Below are 24,091 nucleotides of genomic sequence, written 5' to 3' on the forward strand. Positions count from 1 at the left end.
TTACAGTGCCACAATATCTTTATAGGCAACCAGTAACGCCCAAAGTTCTATACCAACAATAATGGATTGCTCCTCATTCAAATCGGCGAGCCCATGGTCGTGGATATCAGAATCATTATTAGAACCAACTCATGCCTCGAAACAATATGGAAAGAAGGAATGCTCCCCTAGATCCAATTCCTATGACACATAGTCAACTTCTACCAAATCTGATTCAAAGCTCGCTGGTGGATCCCAAACCTCTCAAGTCGTTGCCACAACCATTCCCACATGGGTATGATCCCGATGTGTAATGCAACTATCATGCTGGATCAATAGGGAACTCGACTGAAGACTGCAAAGCTTTCAAAGCTAAAGTACAATAATTGATCGATAACAAGTACATAGCATTTTTAGAAGGAAACCTAGTGGTGAACGTCAACCTCTCACCCAAATGAGTTCTAAGACGTTAGAAAGTGCCTCATAAAGCCAGTGGATCAGATAGGAAGTCATCCTCGATGCTGGCAATCATTGGATTGTTTTATCATTTGCATTTGTAATTTCTCTTTCTGTTAAATGCTACTTGTTTTTAAACATTGTTGTTTTTTAATGATAATATTAATGAAGTGATCATGTATTTTATGAATCAATCATTTCGTACTCACTGGTTTTTCTTCTCTTATATAAAAAATTGCATCCATAATTCTCCACTTCACTTTCTTTATCAAATTGTTGTTTTGACAAAGATTGGAGGGAGGACGACAAAAACAAAATACTCAAATTGCTAATGGTATACTTTCAGATAAAACTTTGTTGACGATGTAAGGCATTGTTTCGAATCCTCAAACACTTAAGAGATGAGGAGTTAGTCCCTAGTCAACCACTTCAAACCTAGAAGTAGATGTTTCTTTCGGATCTAAAAAACCTTACGTTTAACCTGGGGCAAGGTAGTTTGTTTAGTTATTCTGACTACGCATTTGAATTATAGGAGAATATATCCCATCTAGGGATCAATCACATGCTATTCTTCGCACATGTCCTGAAGTGTCGAAGAACTCATAAAAAATCTGAAAATTTATAGAGGTTGTTCCTCATCAACCAATAACATGGCAGTAATAAGTCTCCCCAAACCAAAAAGAAAAAATCAAAAGAAAAATGAATTCGTTGATAGGGGAAATCATGATACCTTACACTCGGAGAATTCGTTGGCAGAGATCAAAGGTACTAATAAACACAGGAAATACTAACAAAACATGAGAATTAAAGATGATAAAAATCTCAAAAGGGAGAATGATAAAGGAAAGAACAAAAAAACTAACGGGGAATATCAAGAGATTACCTTGAAGGACAGTAAAACTAGCCTTAAAGGGAGTTGTTCAGATAAGAATACCAACTTAAATCACCATGTTAGCACTAGGGAGAATGAACACCTCAATTCCGGTAACAAGAACAACAAATGGCATTATATACCATATACAATTAATTAGAGAAAACCCATTCGCATCCTCGACATACAAGAGCAGCAACATGGTGATCAAAATAACGATAAGAAAGACAAAATAAAAAATAATGACAAGGAAAATAAAATTGACAACAAAGGTAAATGCAAGCAAAAAACCTACAATAACTAGGAGACTAACAAAATTGCTCAAAAAAAGGGACACACTATGGCTCACCCTGTAAACATCAATAAGGAGACGAATCAAATTGTGAATCCTAGAAAAAGACAGTATAAAGTAAATAATACAAAGAGCAAAAACAAATATGAAGAAAAGGGTACTCACCATCATTAGTATGCTAACAACCTGAGAATCACAAAAAATATTATGGTTAGCAACAAAATGAATAACACATATCACATAGAAAAGGAAATAAAACCGCATAAAGTTAAAAGGAAGCACAAAACCACTTACACCAACAAAACCCATCAACATCTAGAAGAGCAATTAACTGATAGCGAGCATACAACGACCCACGATAACATGCAGAAACCCATCAACGACATGCAAAAGGATAATTAGAAGAAAAAGAAAATTAGGAAAAAAGGGAATAATAATATTAACATGCAAGAGGAGAACAATATGAACAATAACAAATGGAACATTAGAAGTACTTGCTCAAACAATCAGCCCAAATAAGATGAAGAAAAACAAACTGATAGCAACAAGAACCAAGCTTTTGATCCAAATTTGAAGCTCAAAAGCAACATGCAAGTGGTGGAAAGGAAAATCACTGAAGCTACCATGATTGAATCAAAAGCTCGAAAGGCAAAAAAGAATAATCAGAGGGGAATACCTAAATCATCACTACAGATGTGAACACGACAATGGAAGGAAAGTGGAATATGGGCACTACTTGCATAAGGCGAATGGTACAATCAAATCGGAGATAACATGACAGATGGATGGTTATCCTAAATCTATGGCGGCAGAAGCTCAAGCCATTGTCCATGCACTCACGGTGGCTCGCATGATAACCCTGAAGGACATTAGGGTTCTAACGAACTGCTTAATGTTTGTGAAAAGAGTGACAGACTACAAAGAGAACAAAGCAAGAGTTTGGGGATACCAAATAAAACCCATTGTTGAAGCCCTAAAAAAATTTGATCATTGTGAGATGGGCCATATACCCGGAACCCAAAATATTATGGCCCATAGCCTTATGCATAAGGTCAAATCTTAAAAAATAAATAATAATAATAATAATAATAATAATAATAATAATAATAATAATAATAATAATAATAATAATAATAATAATAATAATAATAATAATAATCGATTAACCGAATCCATTACATATTTATACCCGATTTTAAAGACTATTTACCATTAAAAAATAGTAGAACATCTATTATAATACTCATTAGAGAGTGTACATGATATCATAAATTAACAATTATTTTGAAACATAAGAATTATTTGTAATTTTTATAAAACAAAAAGAATATTCATTTCACCCAGAGTGCTCTAATCATATTAATAAATTTATTTATTGAAACATTTAATAATTTTATTTATTATAAACGAGATAATTATAAAACACACTCTATTAAAAAAAATTAAGACACTGATTTGTTTTACAAAAATAAGGCTAAAGTCCCATATATCACCACTGCTCATCAGTCCCTAACCTCAAACAACACTCAAAACCCAAAACCCTAGAAACCGGCGATTCCATGGATTTGCAATCGAACGATTTCGATCGCCTTTTGTTCTTCGAGCACGCTCGTAAAACTGCTGAAGCTGAATACCTTGCCAACCCTCTCGATGTTGACGTTCGTCTCTATTTCCTCCAAAAGAAAATTCTTTTTTTTTCTTCCATTTTTATTGTGAAATTAAGAAACTTTCTTTTGATGGATCGATTCGTTCTTGTTTGATTTATTTTGTTTTGGTGGTTCTTCAGATAAATCTGTTTTTTTTGTTGTTGTTGATTTTGTACAGCTATGAGTGAATTGTTGCATTGGAAATTTTTTGTATAATTTTTCGTAGATATGGATGAGTTCCTGTGTTGCAAATTTGTGTAGTATAAATTTTGGATTTTTTTGGTACATATGGATGAGTTTCTGTGATGGAAATTGTGTGTGAGTTTTGGAATTTTTATGTTGGAAATTTAGTGTTTTATTTTTTGGTACATATGGATGAGTCTTGATGTTGGAAATTTAGTTGATTTTTTTGGTACATATGGATGAGTCTTGGTGTTGGAAATTATGTATAATTTTTGTTTTTCGAATCTGCAGAATTTGACAAGATGGGGTGGAGCTTTGTTAGAGTTGTCTCAGTTTCAGAATTTTCCCGAGTCAAAGAAGATGACCCAAGGTGCTTACTCTCTATGCTCTAAGTTTATGTCGGTTGATTTTACTTATTATTTTAGATAGAAAATATGAAGGTTTTTGTTTAAAGCGTTTTGAGTTATGTTTGAACTTGTGGTATTAGTGGGGGTTTTTAATTTAATTTTAGTCTTTAAACTCGTAGAAGATGTGAAGTGTGGAATTTTTATTAAAATGATGTGGGGTAATGGATGTCGTATTAAAACTTAGAGGGTCATATCATGTGAAATTTGAATTTGGGTATTGGCTCTCTTTTGGTGTAAATACTTATGAGTTTTAAGGATTCAGCTGCACCTTTTTAATGGCTAAGAGAGACGTCAAATATGCAATATTCACAGATTTGACCTGAGAGGATATGTTCGAATACAGAAACACGTTTCTTGCTGTCCATTAATTGAAACGGATGGATGACAATTGGACGATTCATTTTTTGAGTCTGATCTCAAACTAAAATTTGAGTCATGCGATCTTGTATCTAATGGTTTTAGCTGACTGCATTGGCTCATCATATTTTGACTCCAGCATATCTGATCGTTACTCTTGAACTTTTGGTTTTGAAATTCATTTGTATTTTCTGGATTTCTCACTTGAGAAACATGATTTGCAGAGGCTATTTCAAAGCTTGAGGAGGCCATTTCTCTGAATCCCAACAAGCACGATGCTCTTTGGTGCCTGGGAAATGCTCTCACTTCGCAAGCATTTTTAAACCCAGACCCGGATGAAGCTAAAGTTCATTTTGACAGGGCAGCTGTGTACTTTCAACAAGCTGTTGATGAGGTACAGTTTTAGTTCAGTCAGTATCAATAAATATTGAAATGTGGGAAGTATTTTACTTGTTGACTTGTAAAAATACTGAGTAACAGAGTGATTTTTGTTTTATATAGGACCCTTCAAATGAACTTTACCGCAAATCATTGGAAGTCGCTGCTAAGGTATGTTCTGTCATGATGCAATCATTTTAAGCTAAGATGTTCCTCTCTATTATTCTTAGTTTTACGTAATTTGGTCTTTTGGGACGGTATATAATTCTTCCTTCTCGTGCATTCTTTCTTGCTACTATATAATCTTGCTTTTTCATTAACGAAATCACTTTGTCTTAAACTAGTCACTGAACCTTTTCATTTACTGATACCTTTTTTAAGGCTCCCGAGCTACATGTAGAAATCCATAAGCATGGATTAGGTCAGCAATCAGCAGGGTCGGCTGGGCCTTCTTCTTCTTCTGGTGCAAAGGTAACAATAAATAAAAGTTAATGTTGTCTGTCTTTACTTTGATATTGTTTTCTATTGTTTATTTTTGTTGTGGTAAATGCAATGCAATTGTGAAGTTTTCTCTTGTACAATGCGATGCAAGACAATGTAAATGAACTGTTTTTGCAATATAATAAAAAAAAGTAGAATTCATTGTTTTTTCTTCAAAATTTATGTTTTTCAAATTTTCATTTTTTTTCCTGCCTTGAAATTGTTTTTTAAATGAAGATAAAGGAATTAGGTGACTTGGTGTTTTGGACACATTTTATGCGATGAGTTTGTAGGTTCTACCATTAGTGCACCAAATTGATATATATTGATACTGTAATTAGTGTATATGTGTGTTTTAGATTGGGTTTGTATCCAAGTGAATTTGCCTTTTTGGTGGAGATAATAAATGCTTTTCTTTTCCGTAGTAAACATAAAATGAAAATTATTTTTTATGGAGATGGAGATTATGTTCATATTTTACCTTGTTCATTTTTCACCTAATTTATTTGGTTATATTTTTCAGACTCAAAAGAAAAAGAAAGACAGTGATCTGAAATATGACATATTTGGATGGATAATCTTGGCTGTTGGCATTGTTACATGGGTGGGGTTAGCAAAATCGAACCTTCCACCACCGCCTCCTCCTCCACGATAAGTGAACCCATTTCATTTAATTTGATACATTGTTGGTTATTGAGAATCACATCTGATTTCGGCAGCAACTTGTTGTTTCGTTTTTGACTGTTGTAATATTTTTCATGGTGCAACCATTTATCTACCCATCATATGAAATTTTATCATATTATTATAATTGGGTTGAGTAGTTATCAATGGTGGTCTATAACACCCAGAAAACTGGCTGACATATTTGGTTTGAAGATATTTTTTATACACTAATAAAAACATAAATTTTTGTTCTTTAACAAAAATCCAGCATTGTATTTAACATAATATTAAGTTATAGATATATGTTTTTCAGTTGTATAAACACTTCATTATAAACAGTCATTTTAGTAAGTATTCAAACTTACTCTAAAAAAGTATAAAAACTTAGAATATGGTAATTGGTTTTTAAATATTTTTAAACTTTTATTGTGTATTTGAAGGTTTTGTAAAAAGTTATGATAATCAGTTTTTTTTAAATATTTTTAACTTTTATTTGTATATCAGAAGATTTTGGAAATGAGTTTTAATAATCATGTTTGTGTTAGGGAAGATTTAAGTGAGGTTCCGTAGGTCGTTTTTTAAAAATATTTTTAATATTTATTGTGTAGTTGAAGATTTTGTAAAAAGATTTTTCAATTGAAAAATAATTTTGCTAGATTGGAATACTGAAAAAAAATGATAGTGAGAAAAAATAAACTGAATAATAAACTATTTATGCGAGGGGCAAGGTATAATGTAGGGCTGGGAATAAGTAACGTGTATGGAGTAAAATTTTCGTAAGTGGTTCGGGTATGATATTTCATTTATATGGATAAAATTTGGGTATTTAGAAACTTTGTAAAAGACTAGTCTTGTTTGAAATTACTCAGATGGATACGTAACTGAAGAAATCCTTAAATATGTAAAATGTTAGATTATTTTATAAGCTTATTGAACAAAAACATTAAATTTTCTTCAACTTTTTTATTGTAATTTTGCAATGAAAAAATCATAGCTGCAAAATGATTACTTATCAACATAAAGTTTTTTTCTACCAATCCACTATTATATTTTTGATTTCGTGGTGGTGATTATAAGAATTAATTTTCTCTTGGGATAAATATTAAAAAGATCAAGCTGTGTGTTTGGTTTGTTAGTGGACAAATTTGATTTTGAAAGAATTGAGGTAGGTAGAATTGATTTTAGCATCATTTATAAGAATTGAATACATTTATACAAAAGAAAGTTGAATACCAAATTTCAGTGTAAAATTTACATTTAAATTTATATATTATAAAATTCTTTTGGGCCAGTTTGTTTTGACTTTAAAAAAATTGATTTTTTCTGTGTATTTTTGAAAATGGATTCTACAAAAATGTTTTTCAAAATATTACAAGTTTTTTTAATTTATTTTTTATAAATTAAAAGATTGAATGACGTTCATTCAATAACATAAATATACATTATTGAAGATCAAAACATAGTCAAAATCATAATTTTTTTTAAAAATTGTATCTCAAAAATGATTTTCATGAAAAGTTATTTGAAATAGCTTCAAAATTAAGTGATTTTTTGAAATTTTGATATCCAATTTTTTTTCGATAAAATGATGAAATAACTAAAATAACATTTTAAAAATAATTATTCAAACCAAATTTTCATTTGAAGCTTTTATGAAAAGTTTCTTTGTAAATTTTTTTTACACTAAAATATGTAACACTATAAAAATCATTTTAAAAAAAAGCCAAAACAAACGGGTCCAAAATCCAACTTCAAGTAGAATCAATTTTTTGGAGGTAGAATCAGTTATACCAAACATCTTAAAATAATTTCATAATTAAGTTTACACCTTTAAAAAGCCAAACCAAATATCCTAGAAGCAAAATTTAATCATATAAAAAAAATCAATTTTAACCAAACACACTAAAAAAAATCTACATGTGTTAGAGATTATACTAAAGAGAAATTTATTTGTCTAGCACCATGAATTATACCCACACTTCCGAGTGTTAACGAGTGCTCTAGAGACATTCTTTAAGACCTTAAAATAATAAATTTCTTGAAAATGTGTATATTTAATATTTTGGAAATTAAAATAGTTAATTTTTTTATAAAATCTTTTTTTTATCTGTAGATATGGTGCACCCCAATGTTTTCTCAAGACAATTGTTTCTCTGAATATCCAAAGTGTGGTTGTGAAGGCGATAGATGTTGACAACGACTTTAAACTCAAGGAAGAGTTTGAATCCCGTGATCAAATGCTTCAATGAATTCGTATAAAGGTCTCGAAACTTGGATTTAGTGTGGTTATGTCCGATAATGGTTCAGATAGAAAATACGTTTTTGTGACAATGATTTGGTGTGGTTATGTCCGATAATGGTTCAGATAGAAAATACGTCTTTGTGACAATGATTTGCGAAAGAAGCGGTAAATATATAACTCATCTCCGGAATTTTAAAAGAGACGACACTGGTACAAGAAAATATGATTTTTCGTTTAAGGTATGTGGTTACATATTGGCAAACAAAAATTGGAGATTTAATGTGATATGTGGTTTGCATAATCATGATTTGTGTTTAAAATAAACTGGTCATCCTAGTGTCTGTCGGCTCAAGTTGAAAGAGAAAAAATGTGTTGCTGACATGACCTTGAATCTTATTCAACCGAAAAATATACTTGCGACATTGAAACGAAAACGACCCAAAAAAAGATCAAATATCAAGCAAGTGTATAATATTTGGTTCCTCACTAACAATATACTTAGGGGGGATATAATTGAAGATGTGCAAGCGTCCACCTAGATATTGAAATGTAATATTATAGTTTATATTAAAATCATCATTGTAATGCTTATTTTATGTTATGAATGTTAATTTCATTTTGAAAAATTACTTTTCTGTTGATTATGATACTGATGTGTCTCCGAAGATGTAATTACTGAATCATTCTGGAGATGCATCTTCGGAATAAAATAAACAAAAAAAAGAGTAATTCAGAATACCTTTGTTAAGTGTGTGTTAGGGTGCGTTCGGAGATTCATCTCCGGAATCAGGGGGCATTTGTGAAAATTTAGATGGTGCATTAGAAATATCTAGGGTGCCATAAGAAATTCTCATAATAGTAGACCATTAATCAGAGCCCAATGATTGTGTTTTATCATGTGTATTTGGACTTTACCAAATTTATGCATGGAATTGGTTAAGGCATGCTACGTATTATTTTCCCATTCTAGTGAAAAATTAAAACCATTCTTAAAATCCGGAAATACATTTTTCGACGAACCCCAAATACATCAAATTTATACGTAAATGAGTCACATACTCATTTTTGTTAAAAAATAGTCCAAAAATATACTCTCGAAATAAATCAAGAAATAAACTTTTGAAAACATAAAGTCGAGAGAATTTTTTGCTGAAAAATCCACCACATGCTGCTAAAAAATTGATGGTTGAAAAATTTAATTCAAGTTCAAATAGTGAGAGCAAGCCTTTTTCACTCACAAAAATGCCTAAAACTTTCTCAATATTTACCCGTTCAAATACAAAAACACCTTCATCTTTGTTTAAATCGAATGCACTTTTCATTACAAAGAGTACAATGGCTACAACTACAAGTTTCACGATGGGAGACAAACTTTCGAGTACAATTACTCCTGAGTCTTAGAAAAAAAACATTTCATGCTCAGTGGTCACATGGTGAGTTGCTCTTGAGTTTGGGAACCAACTCTGATTGAGTTGGCCAAACTAATTGTGACTGTCAGATGTACCTACTCCTACAATACCAACACATGTGAGATAAGCTTGAGGATGATGCGAAGGACTTCAACCAAAACCTGATGGTGGTTCTCTTAAGGCAGAAGGCATCAATTGAATAGGTCCATAAGAGTGATTAAAGATTGGAGTAGAAGCATGCCATTGTTGAGGTCCGAAATTCTGACAAGAGGTTGCAGCAAAACTAAGCCATTGATTTGAGGTGTAAGTTTGTGGTGCAGGAATATAAGTGTTATGCAACTTATTCTAGTTAGGTCATGGCCACTGATTTTGGTGAAAATTATTCATAATAGCAGGCATAAGAGATGAGTGTCTGTGATAACATACATTTGCATTATGACCAGGTTTGGAGTAGATTTGGCATTACACTTTGGGCCTACCTCTATATCTGCCTCCTCTACCACGACTAAAATGCATGCCTATATGAAATTCACCTTTATTCTCATTGAATTGAGGCATATGATTGAACTAAGATGCATAAGTAACATCAGTATTGACCCGACGTAAGGATTGAGTTGCATTTGGTATAACTTGGGCAACATTCACAAATAGAGGTTCAATAAAAACATTTTGCTTAGCTTTATCAAGTTTTGCTTTATGTGAAATAAGCATAAATTCAACTTCAATAATTGGACATATAGTTGAACGATATTGAATAATAGATGCCAGGGCATTAAAATCCTCAGGTAAACCATCAATAATCGCCTCAAGTTGATCGCGATGTGAAATCAGATCATCAATTGACTCAAGAATATCAATTATACGCTGAATGCGAGCAAGATAAATAGTAATAGATTTATCACACTTCGAAATCAATTTCAGCTCAGATCGCAAATGTAGAGACTTATCATTTGTGTGCGCAAATATGTACTTGTGCACCTCATCCCAAATATGATGTGAATGAACACACCGAACAACACACGGTAACACACAATAGGATAAAGTCGTGAGAAGCCAGGTGAAAAGTAGCCAGTCTTGTTGCTCACACGTAACAAATGCAGGATTTTCGGTGTCATTCGTTCGATCATCATCAGTCAAGTAACGCAGAGGAACATCTGGATTCATAAGATATCAATGAAGTTTATGCGTGCGAATGATACCTTCAATTTGCTGTTTCCATGAACAAAAATTGTTCTCATCAAGCTTGAGCGTGACTTGTTGTGTAAGCGTCTTGAAAATGTTCTTCGAGTTGATCGTCGAATTGAGCGAAACTTCGGGTGCAATGTTTCGCGCCGTATTCACAGAGTTTTCATCGGAAGCCATGGAAATGGATCGAGTTTAAGCTCTAGATACCATAATAGAAACATAATTGTGTAGAAAAGAGGATAAGAGATAGGGAGAGAAGATTGATCTAACTCATTATGTTTTAAATTTCACAATTGTTAGTTACAACTCTTTTATTGAGAGCTATTTACGAGTGTGCCATAATTGTGCCGACTCAGCACAGTTAGTTACAATAATTTTAATATCTGAAGTCCTTGTTATACTCTAATAACCATGTGTTAATGATATTTATGTTTGAGATTATTTTAATGGCGTAAGTGATCATTACCCATTTTGATTAAGGGTTTGAAACATAAAAATTGGGGTTTATGGGCAATTATGGATTTATGATTAAAATAAGAAAATCACATGATTCGAATCACAAATTCCAAGACAAAATCACACTATTTGGTTCGAATCAGGAGTCAAAATGCTTCCTTGTTTCAAACCAAAAACACATTTATTCGAACCACACATCTAAAATTCATAAAAATAAACAACGACAATTACATAGGAGAAATTCTTCTCTAACCTAACTTGATATGTAATTCACTAAGAAGTGTATGTGATATTAGACTTTATTGTGAAATGTATTAAATAATTATCTATTTTAATTGCATAATTATTGTATCAATATGCACCAGTTGTTTTTATTAAATAAAATAAAGTTTAATTTTTAAAAATTTTTTTGTGTTAATTTTTAAATTTTTTTGTGTTAGTACATGAGCAACCATATTTGCTTTGGGGACATAGTTGCAATATTAGACAAATAACAAGCCCACATATGCAATTTCATAAACTTTCATTTCACTGACTCAGTTAACTCTTGAACAAGCAAAACCCTCTTTATATTTTCTTCTTCTCAGAACTTCACACAGAAAACTAAAAGTAGCAGAGACTCATCGAAGAAGAAGAAACAACCACATCTTCAAAATCATCAATCGTTCAACAAAATGAGTAGCATCGGAACAGGTTACGATCTATCCGTCACTACTTTCTCTCCCGACGGTCGCGTTTTCCAGATCGAGTACGCTGCTAAAGCCGTCGATAACAGCGGGTAGGTTAACCCTTTTCGCTTCAGCTTCGATTTTAATTCATCTTATGTAAATTGTTTAGATGTTTGTTATGGGTTCTTAGAAAGATTTGCAATCAAGGGTTTTGATGAAATGTAGATTTTGTTTTTAGGTTTTGTTTTGTTTGAGCTAGTGATCTTAGATTTGAAAAATTGTTGCAGGACTGTTATTGGGATCAAATGCAAAGATGGAATTGTGTTGGTAAGTTAATCTAGATGTAATAATAATATTTGGGTTTTCCTTTTAGGTTTTTGAATTTTTAGTTTATTTTGTGTGAATTTGGTTGATTTTAGGGTGTTGAGAAGCTTATTCCTTCAAAAATGATGCTCCCGGGTTCCAATAGAAGAATACACGCGGTTCATCGCCACTCTGGAATGGTACTTTGTCGTTTACATTTTCTTATTTGTTATCTTAACATCTTGTTACTGTTTTTCCTTCTGCTATTTTTGCTTTCTGTTATTATTTGTCATGATTTTGAAGGGTTTTTTCATGAAAGAGATGTGATTGACTTACATTTGTGTTTCAATTGCTAGTGTTGAAATATTGTGAAGAAGTACGAGTCTTGTGTACATATAGGGTTCTAATGTTTTAATTGTATCATGTATACTGGGGTTTATATTTGTTTGTTGCTTGGTAAGTTCCTATAGGATAAGCCTAAGAAATCATAGATTGATGGTATAAAACCTACATATTATATATAGAGTGGCTAAATTTGGAAAGCAATTAAGGGCTTTGCTCTCTCTTCTACTAATTAGAAGTCAATATTAGAAAAGTCAATGAAATAATCACGGTTCGATGGCCAATCTAGTGCTGTTTAGATGAAGCTCTCGTGTGCACCTTAGGTAATTGACTAAGCAGCCAGCTGTAACTGAGTTTGAATATTGTATTAATGATACTTTTATGATACATAGTTTTCTTTAGCATACAACGTTGTGTACTCGCGTGTCACATTCTAGTTATGATACTTTAAACTTCTTTTAATGTATGTGCAAATGTTTTTCCAATTTTAGGCTGTAGCAGGATTAGCTGCAGACGGCAGGCAGATCGTTGCCAGGGCTAAATCTGAAGCAAATAACTATGACAGGTTTGCTCTATTTGCTTGCAACCTTTATTTCTGCAGATCCTCTCCCTTTGTTTTTTCTAAACACATACATCATTTCATTGTGTTTATTGATTAAATATACCACCTTCTTGATTGAATTGGTGATGCTATAATAGACACCCTATAGTTGAAAATAACTTAACCTTGTTTTGATTTTGAAGCTAACCTAATTATTAGTTCTTTTCGTTTAGCTATATCTTTCTCAAGAAAAAAAAGCAGTTGTAGTAAGGAAATTAAACCAATTATATTTTAGGTCTAATAATCGAAACCCTGTTTATCGATTCAATGTTGTTTTGGTCCTTGAAGTCAATCTAACTATAATGAAATTGTCAAATAGAGCAGGAGGCAAATCATTTTCGGTTATTATCAACCCATATTAACTATGTAAAATGCTAAAACTATCGCAGTTTCCCTTTTTATTACTTAGTATTCCATAAAACTGATTACTATGTCCTGCACAAGACTTGACATGGCTCACTGACTGATGTTAATTTACCTAATGCTACCTGTGCTGTTACTCACAAATATTTGACTAAAAGCTTTTGTCCAAACTAAGATGATATGTTACAACTTACACATCAAAATAGATGCTAATATTTTGCACTGGATTGAAATAGAGCTCCTGGTGGAAGCCACACACATTACACATGATTCTGATACTCAAGTCTCCGGCATCGTTGCCTTTTACTGAATGAAATAATTAGATAACTCGAAATAGAGGTGAAAATTTGTTGAAACTTGAAATAGGTGGATTATTTAATGAGCATGCTTAATGTTTCTGTTAATTTTAGTTACATGTGTAAGTTGTAACTAGTTAAAGATCCCTTTGTATTTAGAGTATTCACAAAACACTGCTTGACGACGACGACCAAAGCAAGAGACAATGTAGTAACTAAGTCATTTCCAAAGTTCATAGTTTATATATTGTTGAATTATTATAGTTTTGACATACTATTTTGTGTAACTTGAAGTAAATCTCATAATTATGAGGTTTTCTTAATTGTTTGTTTGAAAGTTTTGAGAAGAAAAAGTGTTTATTCTGGGATATATTCCTTTTCAGTGTGTACGGTGACCCAATTCCTGTTAAGGAGCTTGCCGATCGCGTGGCTAGCTATGTGCACCTTTGTACATTATATTGGTGGCTCAGGTCAGCAAAACCGTCGGTCTTTTAGTCATTTTAAAGTTGTATTATTTTCTCTGTACGTCATATTAATAACTGATCTGTAATGGTGCTGCAGACCTTTTGGCTGTGGTGTTATACTAGGTGGTTACGACAGAGATGGACCACAGTTGTACATGGTTGAACCTTCTGGTGTCTCTTATGTGAGTTTACTTTATTTGATAGAAATATCTAGACTTCTCATTATTGCCGGAGCTACTAATAATTTTTTTGAAGTTCCACGTGATTATTTTTGTACTGATCTGTTTGTATTGGTATTTGTTTTAGAGGTACTTCGGTGCTGCAATTGGGAAGGGCAGACAGGCTGCAAAAACGTAAGTTGACAAGTAATACAGTTTTATATTTCAATACTAAACAAACAAGCTTCCTTTTCATTACTGTCTATGCTAGGGACAGTATAATCTTATTGCTTTACTTGCATCCTTTGCTTCCTGTAAATAGTATATATTTTTTCGATAAAACATGTTCCTTGCCATCTTATAACGAGTTTTTGTTACATGGGATCTATGTTTGTAAATTTTGACAATCAGTTACTGAAGGTTAAGCAAGATTGGAGTAAATCTTGCATGGAACTTCTCTTGCTACGCATAGCTTGTATGTAGACAATTATTAAAGTGATTGATAATGTTACCTTAGCCTTCAAGCCTTTCTCCTGTTCCTTGCAAGCTTTTTCTGTTCCCCCGTTCATGACTCAATCTGCATGCGTGTTATGTAACTTGTGCTTGGTTTAATTTTAGGGTGGTGGTAGGTGGACGCCCAATTGACACTCAGTATAAGTAGACTTTTTTCAGGACTCATGCCAAAATATACTTTACTAAGTAAAAAGGGTGTTGGGATTATGCATGTATGAAACATTGGGCTTAATGTATAAGGCCACTGCCATTGTGGTTTGAGAAGACTATAGACTTTTTCTTTTTATTCAAGAGGGTATAGACTTAAAATTCAAGCATTTTGTTTAATTATATGCACAAATTTGATTAAGGTTTCTCTATGTAACTCGGCATCATCTCCATTTCTTTGTGCAGTAGTATGGTGTAAATTGGATTATTTTATTTTGATGAATATAAAAAATACTGGTAATGTATATTTATCTGGAGGGAAGTCCAATAGTAGTGTAGGTATCATCATTAAGAGAAATTAAGAGAAATTATGTTGCTGTTTGATGCATTTAGCTGACCCAGCTAGTGAAAAAATGTTTGCTTCTTGAATGAAAAGTCACATATTGCATGTGATTTCTGTCTTATGCTGCATTTCAATATCAGTCTCCATATCCATATTTTGTTTTACAATGTTATTTTGTTATTATCTTGGCAGAGAGATTGAAAAACAATGTTATTTTGTTTTTATTTTGGCAGAGAGATTGAAAAGTTGAAGCTTGCAGATTTGACCTGCCGACAGGGAGTTATTGAAGTAGCTAAGATGTAAGTAGCATACGTATTGCTAGTGTTATTACTTTTTATAATCCCATTGTGAAACGTGCCCTATTTTGCATTTGCAAGCTGACTTATACTAGGATTTCCCTTTCTTTTGATGTTAGACTTTTTACCTTAAAAAACAGAATATTTTTCCTAGTCACTATTTAGGATAATTGTTACTTACATATATTTTTTTTGTTGCAATTATTTGTGCCAAACAGTATATATGGAGTTCATGATGAGGCCAAGGATAAAGATTTCGAACTCGAAATGAGCTGGGTGTGTGAGGAATCAAATCGTCAACATGAAAAGGTAAGCAAGGGTGTACTTTGGCTTACTTTTATGCAGTGACATTTTTCTTTCAATTATTCTAATTCAAATAATCTTTTTCCACATATTTTTCTTTGTTTTCATCTATTTGGTTTGTATTAGTTCCATTTATTCTGAAATTATCATGAATAAGCTCTTATACTTTTGATTCAGATTTTTAGGTTTCTGGTTAATTACACAATCTCCAGTATCATATTAAAGTCATGATTAGTATTTGCAATTAAGAGTAATTGAACAAGCCTTGAATAAGGCAATACTGAAATGTTCACATGGGGCTGGATATTGTTATTTATTTCCTAAAGGCTTATGTGATTCAATAATACCATGTAATTCTTCAAAGGGGGTTTTAAGTGAGATGTCTCATTTCCATGCTTTCTTTGATTTGAGTCCAAAAATCAATCGGGTCTTAACTGTTTTTTATTGTCTGAAAGAATGAAAAGCTAGTGATATTCTTAGTTTTTTGTATAGTTTTGTTTTTACGCGTGTTTGGATTGAGTATGAATTTGGCAAAATCATGACGGTGATTCCGTGATTTGGGTCAACGCTACACTTTTAAGTTTCAACAAAATCACGCTGCCACTATGATTTCGTCGAAGGCATGGTTAATCTAAACATGCACTTAATAAGTTTTATCAGATTGCAATTTAGGGTACTGGCGATTCGTTTCACTTAACTCTGAATTGGTGACTTAAGCCACCGGCGGATCGAATGTTAGATCAAGGTTATATTCTGAATAAACTTGTGTATTAAAGTGTCCTTCATTCATCACTCCCAAAAAACTTGTTTTGTAAAGAAGAAATGTATTAAAGCGTTTGCATAGAATTGTAGTAGTGTTTGGGTGTTTTTATATTTTGTTAATCTAATTATGTGGTATTAAATTAATGATATGCAGGTCCCAGAAGAGCTTCTAGAAGAAGCTAAGACAGCAGCCAAAGCAGCTCTAGAAGAAATGGATGCAGATTAACAGATTAAAACTATGTATCCCAAAGATGTATTTCATTAACTTGTAATAGAGCATTGAGAGCATCTATAGAAAATTCATAGGCTTTTAATTTGAAGACTGCTCTGAAAAATTGGATTCTTGTATGCTTCTTGATGATTTCTGTTGCTGTGGAGAACTGTTTCAAAGTGCTTTAAAGACTGCTCTTATCAATTAATTTAGTGTTGAATTCTATCCGGCTTGGCCACTCTGGTTTGACAAAATGTTGTATGAAACCAAACATATCTTAATTCTCTTACTCTGCACATTACTTTTCATGGAAGCATTTTATCTAACTGCGAACCAGCATTGTCCTATGAGGCATAACACAACAATTACATTTTCAATTTCTGTTAATTGAATAATCGTATAACATTGAAACCCAGGTTATTTCATTCAATTTGTGTGTATTGTTTCAACGGGAAACGGAAAAGAGTTGCTAATACAGTGGAAATCAATTCATAAATTAATGTTTGTTTTTCTTCTTCCACTGTGCATCTATTAGTTCTGGTTAAATAAAAAGCTTATAACTAGTAATTTAATATATATTTACACATGCATGCATATGCTTAATTTCAAGGCTGAAAGCCAGGTCTGTGGTGGCTTCATCTTTGTAACATGTCACCCTTGCTTTAGCATTAGAACAACGTCTACCATTTCCAAACCCAGCGAATTAAAATGGCTGCATATATTCATGAAAACAATGAAAAGTGTCTGAGAGATGTCCATTGAACATTTGAAAAATCATTAATAAATGAAAAGATGAATAAAATTGTAAAATTTAACTTATCATTGTTTACCAACTTGCATTAAAATAGTGGTAGTTATTCAAACTGAAATAACTAACTGATAACACCTTCCTCGAGTGAATACCGTGATATCAACCGCTTAGTTTGATGAATGAATAGGCATCAAATGTATTATTTTTGCTTGAACTTTGTCCTGAACAATGCGTTCATAAAAAACAGAATTGTTGGCAATTTGAATAGCTGAATTATTATCACAAAAATTTGTGACTGGTTATGGATGTTGAATACCCAGATCTTGCAGGAGTTATAGCAACCAATGTGCTTCACATGCAAAAGCTCAGTGCTTGGCCTCTGAAAAAGATCTTGAAACAACCGTCTGTTTCTTGCTTTTCCAGCCAAAGAAAGAGCTACCAAGATAAAAGCATAAACTTGTGGTAAATCGGCTATAGTGTTATGACAAGATCTCCAATCCAAATAAGTGAAGCCTATCTTGAATAAAAGACCTTGGGCTGGTGCTTGTTTGATGAAATTAAGTATCCTTGGGGCTGCTTGTAAGTGTACATCCATTGCTTGGGATACAAATTGGCTTAATTTGCATATTATAGAATAACTAAATGTCATGTTTAGAATGTGTTTTTTTTACACAAATATTTAGAATGTGTTAACTATAAAAGTTTACGTCTTAGACTTCTGAAACAAGTAGGATTAGCCAGAGGTATGTCTACTTGGCGGAGATACCAATTATTAGTGGCAACCAAGGAAATGATAAGTCTAATAGTAGTTATCTTAACAACTGGGATGGAAGTTTCTAAATAAGCCATGCCTTCAATTTGACTAAAAACCTTTGTAACTAAGCAAGCTTTATACTTTTCAATAGATCATTCTATTGGCCAAAAAAATGATTTTAAAAATTCATTTGCACCCGATAGATCTTTTGTTAGGAGGAAGATGAGTTAAGTCCTATGAGGAATTTAAGTTCTCTTTCAATCGCATCGCTTGTTGCCAATTAGAATTAGTGATGGCTATAGAGTAAAAAGTTGGTTCAATTATAAATGAAAGTTTAAGATTCAAGGATTTATGAGTAAAAGATAATTTTTTTATAGCTGATAGCACCATTAGCAAAAGATAAACATTTATGCATACTATAAAAACAAGATTCATAAGGAGTCATATGTTTAGAAACACCAGTCAAAGTAAATATTTTTTATTGATGTTCATAAGAGTTTCATGAGGATGATGACATATGTGATAAAGCCACGAGTTAAGATTATTGATATTTTGGGACCTAAATATATTTGGGGAACAAGTGATGGGAAAAATAGGGTGGTGGGATGAAGTAAGAAAATATAACTCTAGGTGAAGATTAGATACGATTTCCCGGTATAACAAATTTATTAGAGTAAAAAAATGACATTTCAATACAATAAGATCTAATAAGCTTAATTATAGAAATAAGGTTAGTGTAAAATTCATGAATGTACAAGACTTCTATGAGATATAAGTTTAGGGTGAAATGGATATTGTCAGCCTTGGATGTGTTAATGTTGGAACTATTGGGTAATCTAATAATTAAGGTAGGGATAAATTTAAGATTTCTAAAAAATATGGACAATGGCACACATGACGCGTGGCCCATCATGTGTCCAAAATCTAGGTTTTGTTATTATTTAAAAGAGGTGGTTTAATAAGGATACATGATGAGTTGTTTACAGATGTGTGGAAATGATGAATGTTCGGAGATCTTGAAAGATGTTGTTACAACAAGCCAAAATATATTTATATTGTTTAGTAGTAAAAGAATTGCTCCCTTCTTCGTTGCAAGGATCAATAAAGTGTTCTCGAAGGTTTGTCTAGATTAGTGCAATTACTCACTTTCTTCTCCGTCACACAACCAATGACAAAGGCAAACAACCACTAAACCCTAGTGATCAACTTCAATCTTAACAAGAAGAAAGAATGTTGAATATTACAACTCAACTAGACAAGCCTTCTATACCAAATTATTGAAAGGTAGAGGTGTACATAACAATGTTGAATTTACAAGTCAACTAGACAAACCTTCTATGCCAAGTTATTGAAACATAAAGGTTTACATAAAAATATCAAAGACTCTTGTTAACCCTAACACTATAAAATCTTCAATGGGAATGCTTTCTTTCCAATGTTGGTTTCAGCTCCTTATATAGAAAAATAACTCTGGACTTTTATTCATGGATAATATCTTTAATTTAGTACAAAATTAATGCATAATCTGTTGGATATTTGATTTGTTCCTTAAATATCTCCAACAAGATATGATTTGTTTTAATTTAAATTTAAATTTAAATCTTCATTTAAATCCGAATTAATCTCTATCTAGCTATCAAACAAATAACTTAATCATATTGTTAAATTAATAACAATTAAACATAACTAAATATTCTAAAAAGATTATGTTAAAGCGCAACAGTCTAGCGCCTGTTGCATAAGGCCCAAATGTCGTACGAATATGCTAGAGCATCGCGCCCAACATGTATTCCTTTTGCAGTTCCATACAACTTTAGCAAGCTAGACCAATCTTGAACACTTGGACACTTCTCTAAGTTGTTGTTTTGATAAATGCAACCAATCCAATAGGAACAAAAACCACCCCCTTTGGCAAATTATGGTAAAACAACTCTTCACGATAAATAGCACTTCTTCCATGAGAGTAAGTGACAACTAATAAATGTATTGGATCTTCAGAGCATTTAAGCAGCAACAACTTCCATGTATCAGAGTTAAGCATCAACAACGTAAGTCAGAAGCATCAATACAAATGCTTACACATAGTCCATTCAGTTGCTCCAAACCAAATAAACAATCATGCAATCATTTACAGACTTAGTCATGCATGGATCTAGTATCACATAGTTAGTAGCATAATCCTACTAACAAACATATACCAGTATGGAATCATTCAAATACTTAGTCATGCATACACAATCAATTAGTAATTGATATATGAATATCAATGAATACTACTAACACAAATATATATGTTTTCACATATACCAGGACCAAATGTCCTACCCGATGCTCTAGCATGGAACATAACATTAGTATTTTCTGAATAATCATTACTAAACAATCACCAGGTTTATCTGCACACAATAGATGCACCACTTCATCTCATTACTCCCCATTTTTTTTCCATAATTTGGAAAAAGTGTTATTCCTTCAACTGAGTCAATATGGATAGAGAATAACATACATATAGGTCATTCATGAAGGGTATACACACTCAGATCATGAGAGAAAACTACCTGAATTAACATCCAAAGATGCACAACATTATATTCGTCTTAAAAGTACAAAGACAAATTAGACTATAGATCCTTTACAAATCAGAACAATACAAAACAAACGCACTGATACAAAATCTTTTGGTGACAACTCTTCTCAAATTTGATCTTTAGTCCATCCTCTTGCATTCATGAAGGTGACCCAATCATCATCTGCATCTGAGTCACTATCTTGCACATGATCCTTCTTCACAATATTCATCCTAATCATTGAAGTCTTCCTAGTAATAGTTGTTCCACTTGATGGTCCACCATGTGGTCCTCCAACACTTGCACGAGAGGAGGAACCAACTTCCTTGTTATTCTTCTCTTTGGCTTTCTCAGTTATCTCAATAGACTTGCTAGTGTTTATTATCAAACTAGATTAATTATTCTTAGTTATCTCCTGGTTCTAACTCATGTTGAATAGAAAACATCTTCGCAGGGTAGAAGAAAGAGTAGATTTCACAGAAAAATAACGCTAGACGACCCTTTTTCTTGACACTATCAAAAGTCCAGATATAAGGAGTGATTGGAAACTGATAAATCACCCTGAATAAACATGCACCATTAATAGAGAGTATTTGGCTTGGTCTCCTTACACATTTAGCTTTGACTGCTATAGGACTTCACATATGCACACACCAAGTGCACTTCTCAATTGTTCAAAATAGACAACATCTAAAAGTGTAATGAATATGTCAGCTAGCTGTTTGTCAGTTGTAATGTGCTCTAAATTCACCACTTTATCCTCCATAAGATCCCTAATGAAATGATGGCGTATGTCAATATGCTTGGTTCTACTATGTTAGACATGATTATTTGAGATATTGACGACGTTCATGTTGTCACAGTACAATGTCATGACATCTTGTTCTACATTGTATTCTTTTAGCATCTGTTTCATCTAGAGAAATTGAGCAAAATGCTTCCAACAACAATGTATTCAACTTCAGCAGTAGATAGAGAGGTACAATTATGCTTTCATGCTGAACCAAGAAATTAGATTGTTGCCAAGAAAGAAACATCCACATGAAGAACTTTTTTCGTCATCAGCCATTCCAACCTAATTTGTATCACAATAACCTACTAGAATAAAATTTGTATCACGAGCGTACAATATGCCATAGGATTAGCTTGGTACCTAGCTATACACCTGTAACATATGTAATATCGAGTCTACTAGCTGTGAGATATAACAGACTTCATATCATGCTTATGTAGAGACTTTGATCTACATCCACTCCATTATCATCCTTTAAGAGTTTCAAGTGAGTTGCAGCACGAGTTCTCTTATGGCTTGCATTGTCAAGACCAAACTTCTTTACTATATTCTTAGCATACTTGCTTTGAATCACAAAAATATTATCCTCCATTTTCTTAACTCGTAGACAAAGAAATAAGTGAGTTCTCCTATAAGACTCATTTCAAACTCTGAATGCATTTGTTAAACAAAATGCTGGACCATCGTGTATGACATCCCACCAAACACTATGTCATCCACATAGATTTAGGCTATCATCAACTTCCCTCCATCATTCTTCACAAATAGAGTTTTGTCTATTCCTCATCTATTATATCCATGGTTGATCAGAAAATCAGTTAGTCTTTCATACCATGCTCTTGGAGCTTACTTCAATCCATATAGGGATTTCTTTAAATTGAACGCATGATTTGGAAAGTTAGGAATAATGAACCCCTTAGGTTTCTTAACATTTACCTGTTTAAGAAGACACTTTTAATATCCATTTGAAATAGTCGAAAGTTCAACATGCAAGATATTCCTAGTAATAGTCTTATGGATTTCTGTCTGGCCACTAGGGCAAAAATTTCATCAAAGTCTACTCCTTCTATTTGAGTATACCTTTGAGCAACTAACCTTGCCTTATTCCTTGTCATATTACCACTTTCACTAGATTTATTCTTATAAATCCACTTGGTACCAATGATATTCACATCTTCGGGTCTAAGAACTAGCTCCGATACATTATTTCTTTCAAACTGACACAATTCTTCTTGCATGATATTAATCCAAAATTCATCAGCCAATGCTTCCTTGACGTTTTTAGGCTTAATCATGGAGATAAAGTATGAGTTCGAAATGATTTCTTTGGATATTGTAACTAATACTTCATTCGAATTTCCTATAATGTTCTCTAGGGGGTAATCTTTATGAACTCTGATTGATGGTCCCTTTTTGATTTGGAGATCATCAGAATTAGTGATCTCAGGTACAATGTCAGACTCCTTTGTTGGGACATCGGTTGGTTCATCAGTTTTTTAAGGAGGAACCTCATATTATTCTTCTTCCTTATCTTCAGAAGTGTCATCAATAACTATATTAATGGATTCCATCATAAACTTGGAGCGCTTATTATACCCTATGGCTCTACTTTTTATGGAGTAACCAAGTAATATAACTTCCTCACTCTTGGGATCCATTTTTTTTCTTTGCTCTCTATCTTCCAGAATGTAGCACTTACTTCCAAAGACATGGAAATACTTGACATTTGGATTTCTCCCTTTCTACAACTCATACAAGTTTTATTTGGTTCCAGATCTGATGGTTACTCTATTATGAATATGGCAAGCTGTGTTCCTAGCTTTGACCCATAAGTAATATGGAAGTTTCTTGCCATGTAACATAACTCTGGATGACTCTTACAGAGTTCCATTCTTCCTTTCTACCACCCAATTTTGTTAAGGTGTGATTGGGGTAGAGAACTCATGTCTAATACCTTATGAAGCACAAAATTCATAGAATTTTGAATTCTCAAACTCAGTACCATGGTCACTTCTAAATTTAACATTTCCAATCCATTTCTCTCTTTGCAGGAGTTGACACAAATTTTTGAATACCTTAAATGTGTCATACTTTTCTCTAATGAATTTTACCAAGTGAATCTTGAGAAGTCATCCACATATACAAAGACATACCTTTTGCCTTCTAGACTTTCTACTTGCATAAGCCCCATTAAGTCCATATGCAATAGTTCAAGAAATTTTGTGGTGGCAAGATGCTGAAGTTTCTTGTTAGGCGTCTTAGTCTGCTTGCATATTTGGAATTCTCCATACGCTTTGCCTTCTTCAATTTTGAGTTTAGTAAATCCCTTCATAACTTCTTCTAAAACAATCTTCTTCATGTTCTTGAGATTGAGGTGACCAAGTTTTTGGTTCCAAAGCTTGGTCTCATCAAGTTTTGTCATCAAACAAGTTGTAGGATCCTCCTTGTT

The 24,091-nt window shown here is 32.8% G+C and overlaps 2 protein-coding genes across 2 annotated transcripts; both read left to right on the forward strand.

Moving 5' to 3' along the window:
- Positions 1-3,047: 3,047 nt before the first annotated feature.
- On the forward strand, positions 3,048-5,876 carry LOC127124887 (mitochondrial import receptor subunit TOM20). Its single transcript, XM_051054176.1, has 6 exons — positions 3,048-3,256; positions 3,719-3,797; positions 4,416-4,585; positions 4,693-4,740; positions 4,951-5,040; positions 5,573-5,876. The coding sequence occupies exons 1-6, from the start codon at positions 3,158-3,160 to the stop codon at positions 5,702-5,704; spliced, it is 618 nt and encodes a 205-aa protein (XP_050910133.1). The 5' UTR covers positions 3,048-3,157; the 3' UTR covers positions 5,705-5,876.
- A 5,645-nt stretch (positions 5,877-11,521) lies between these two features.
- On the forward strand, positions 11,522-17,002 carry LOC127124903 (proteasome subunit alpha type-3). The gene is made up of 10 exons (XM_051054177.1): positions 11,522-11,785; positions 11,963-12,002; positions 12,095-12,178; positions 12,812-12,885; positions 13,964-14,050; positions 14,142-14,226; positions 14,351-14,397; positions 15,439-15,504; positions 15,720-15,810; positions 16,721-17,002. Exons 1-10 carry the CDS (start codon positions 11,682-11,684, stop codon positions 16,790-16,792), a joined length of 750 nt encoding a protein of 249 aa, XP_050910134.1. The 5' UTR covers positions 11,522-11,681; the 3' UTR covers positions 16,793-17,002.
- The last annotated feature ends 7,089 nt before the right edge of the window (positions 17,003-24,091 follow it).

This window comes from Lathyrus oleraceus, chromosome 1 (genome assembly GCF_024323335.1).
Source record: "Lathyrus oleraceus cultivar Zhongwan6 chromosome 1, CAAS_Psat_ZW6_1.0, whole genome shotgun sequence".
Taxonomy (NCBI): Eukaryota; Viridiplantae; Streptophyta; class Magnoliopsida; order Fabales; family Fabaceae; genus Lathyrus; species Lathyrus oleraceus.

Coding starts and splice junctions, on each gene's coding strand:
- LOC127124887 (XM_051054176.1), top strand. CDS start 3,158: ATGGATTTGCAATCGAACGATTTCGATCGCCTTTTGTTCTTCGAGCAC. Junction 4,586..4,692: donor TTCAACAAGCTGTTGATGAG/GTACAGTTTTAG, acceptor TGTTTTATATAG/GACCCTTCAAATGAACTTTA. Junction 5,041..5,572: donor CTTCTTCTTCTGGTGCAAAG/GTAACAATAAAT, acceptor TATATTTTTCAG/ACTCAAAAGAAAAAGAAAGA.
- LOC127124903 (XM_051054177.1), top strand. CDS start 11,682: ATGAGTAGCATCGGAACAGGTTACGATCTATCCGTCACTACTTTCTCT. Junction 11,786..11,962: donor AAAGCCGTCGATAACAGCGG/GTAGGTTAACCC, acceptor AAATTGTTGCAG/GACTGTTATTGGGATCAAAT. Junction 14,398..15,438: donor GGCAGACAGGCTGCAAAAAC/GTAAGTTGACAA, acceptor TTATTTTGGCAG/AGAGATTGAAAAGTTGAAGC.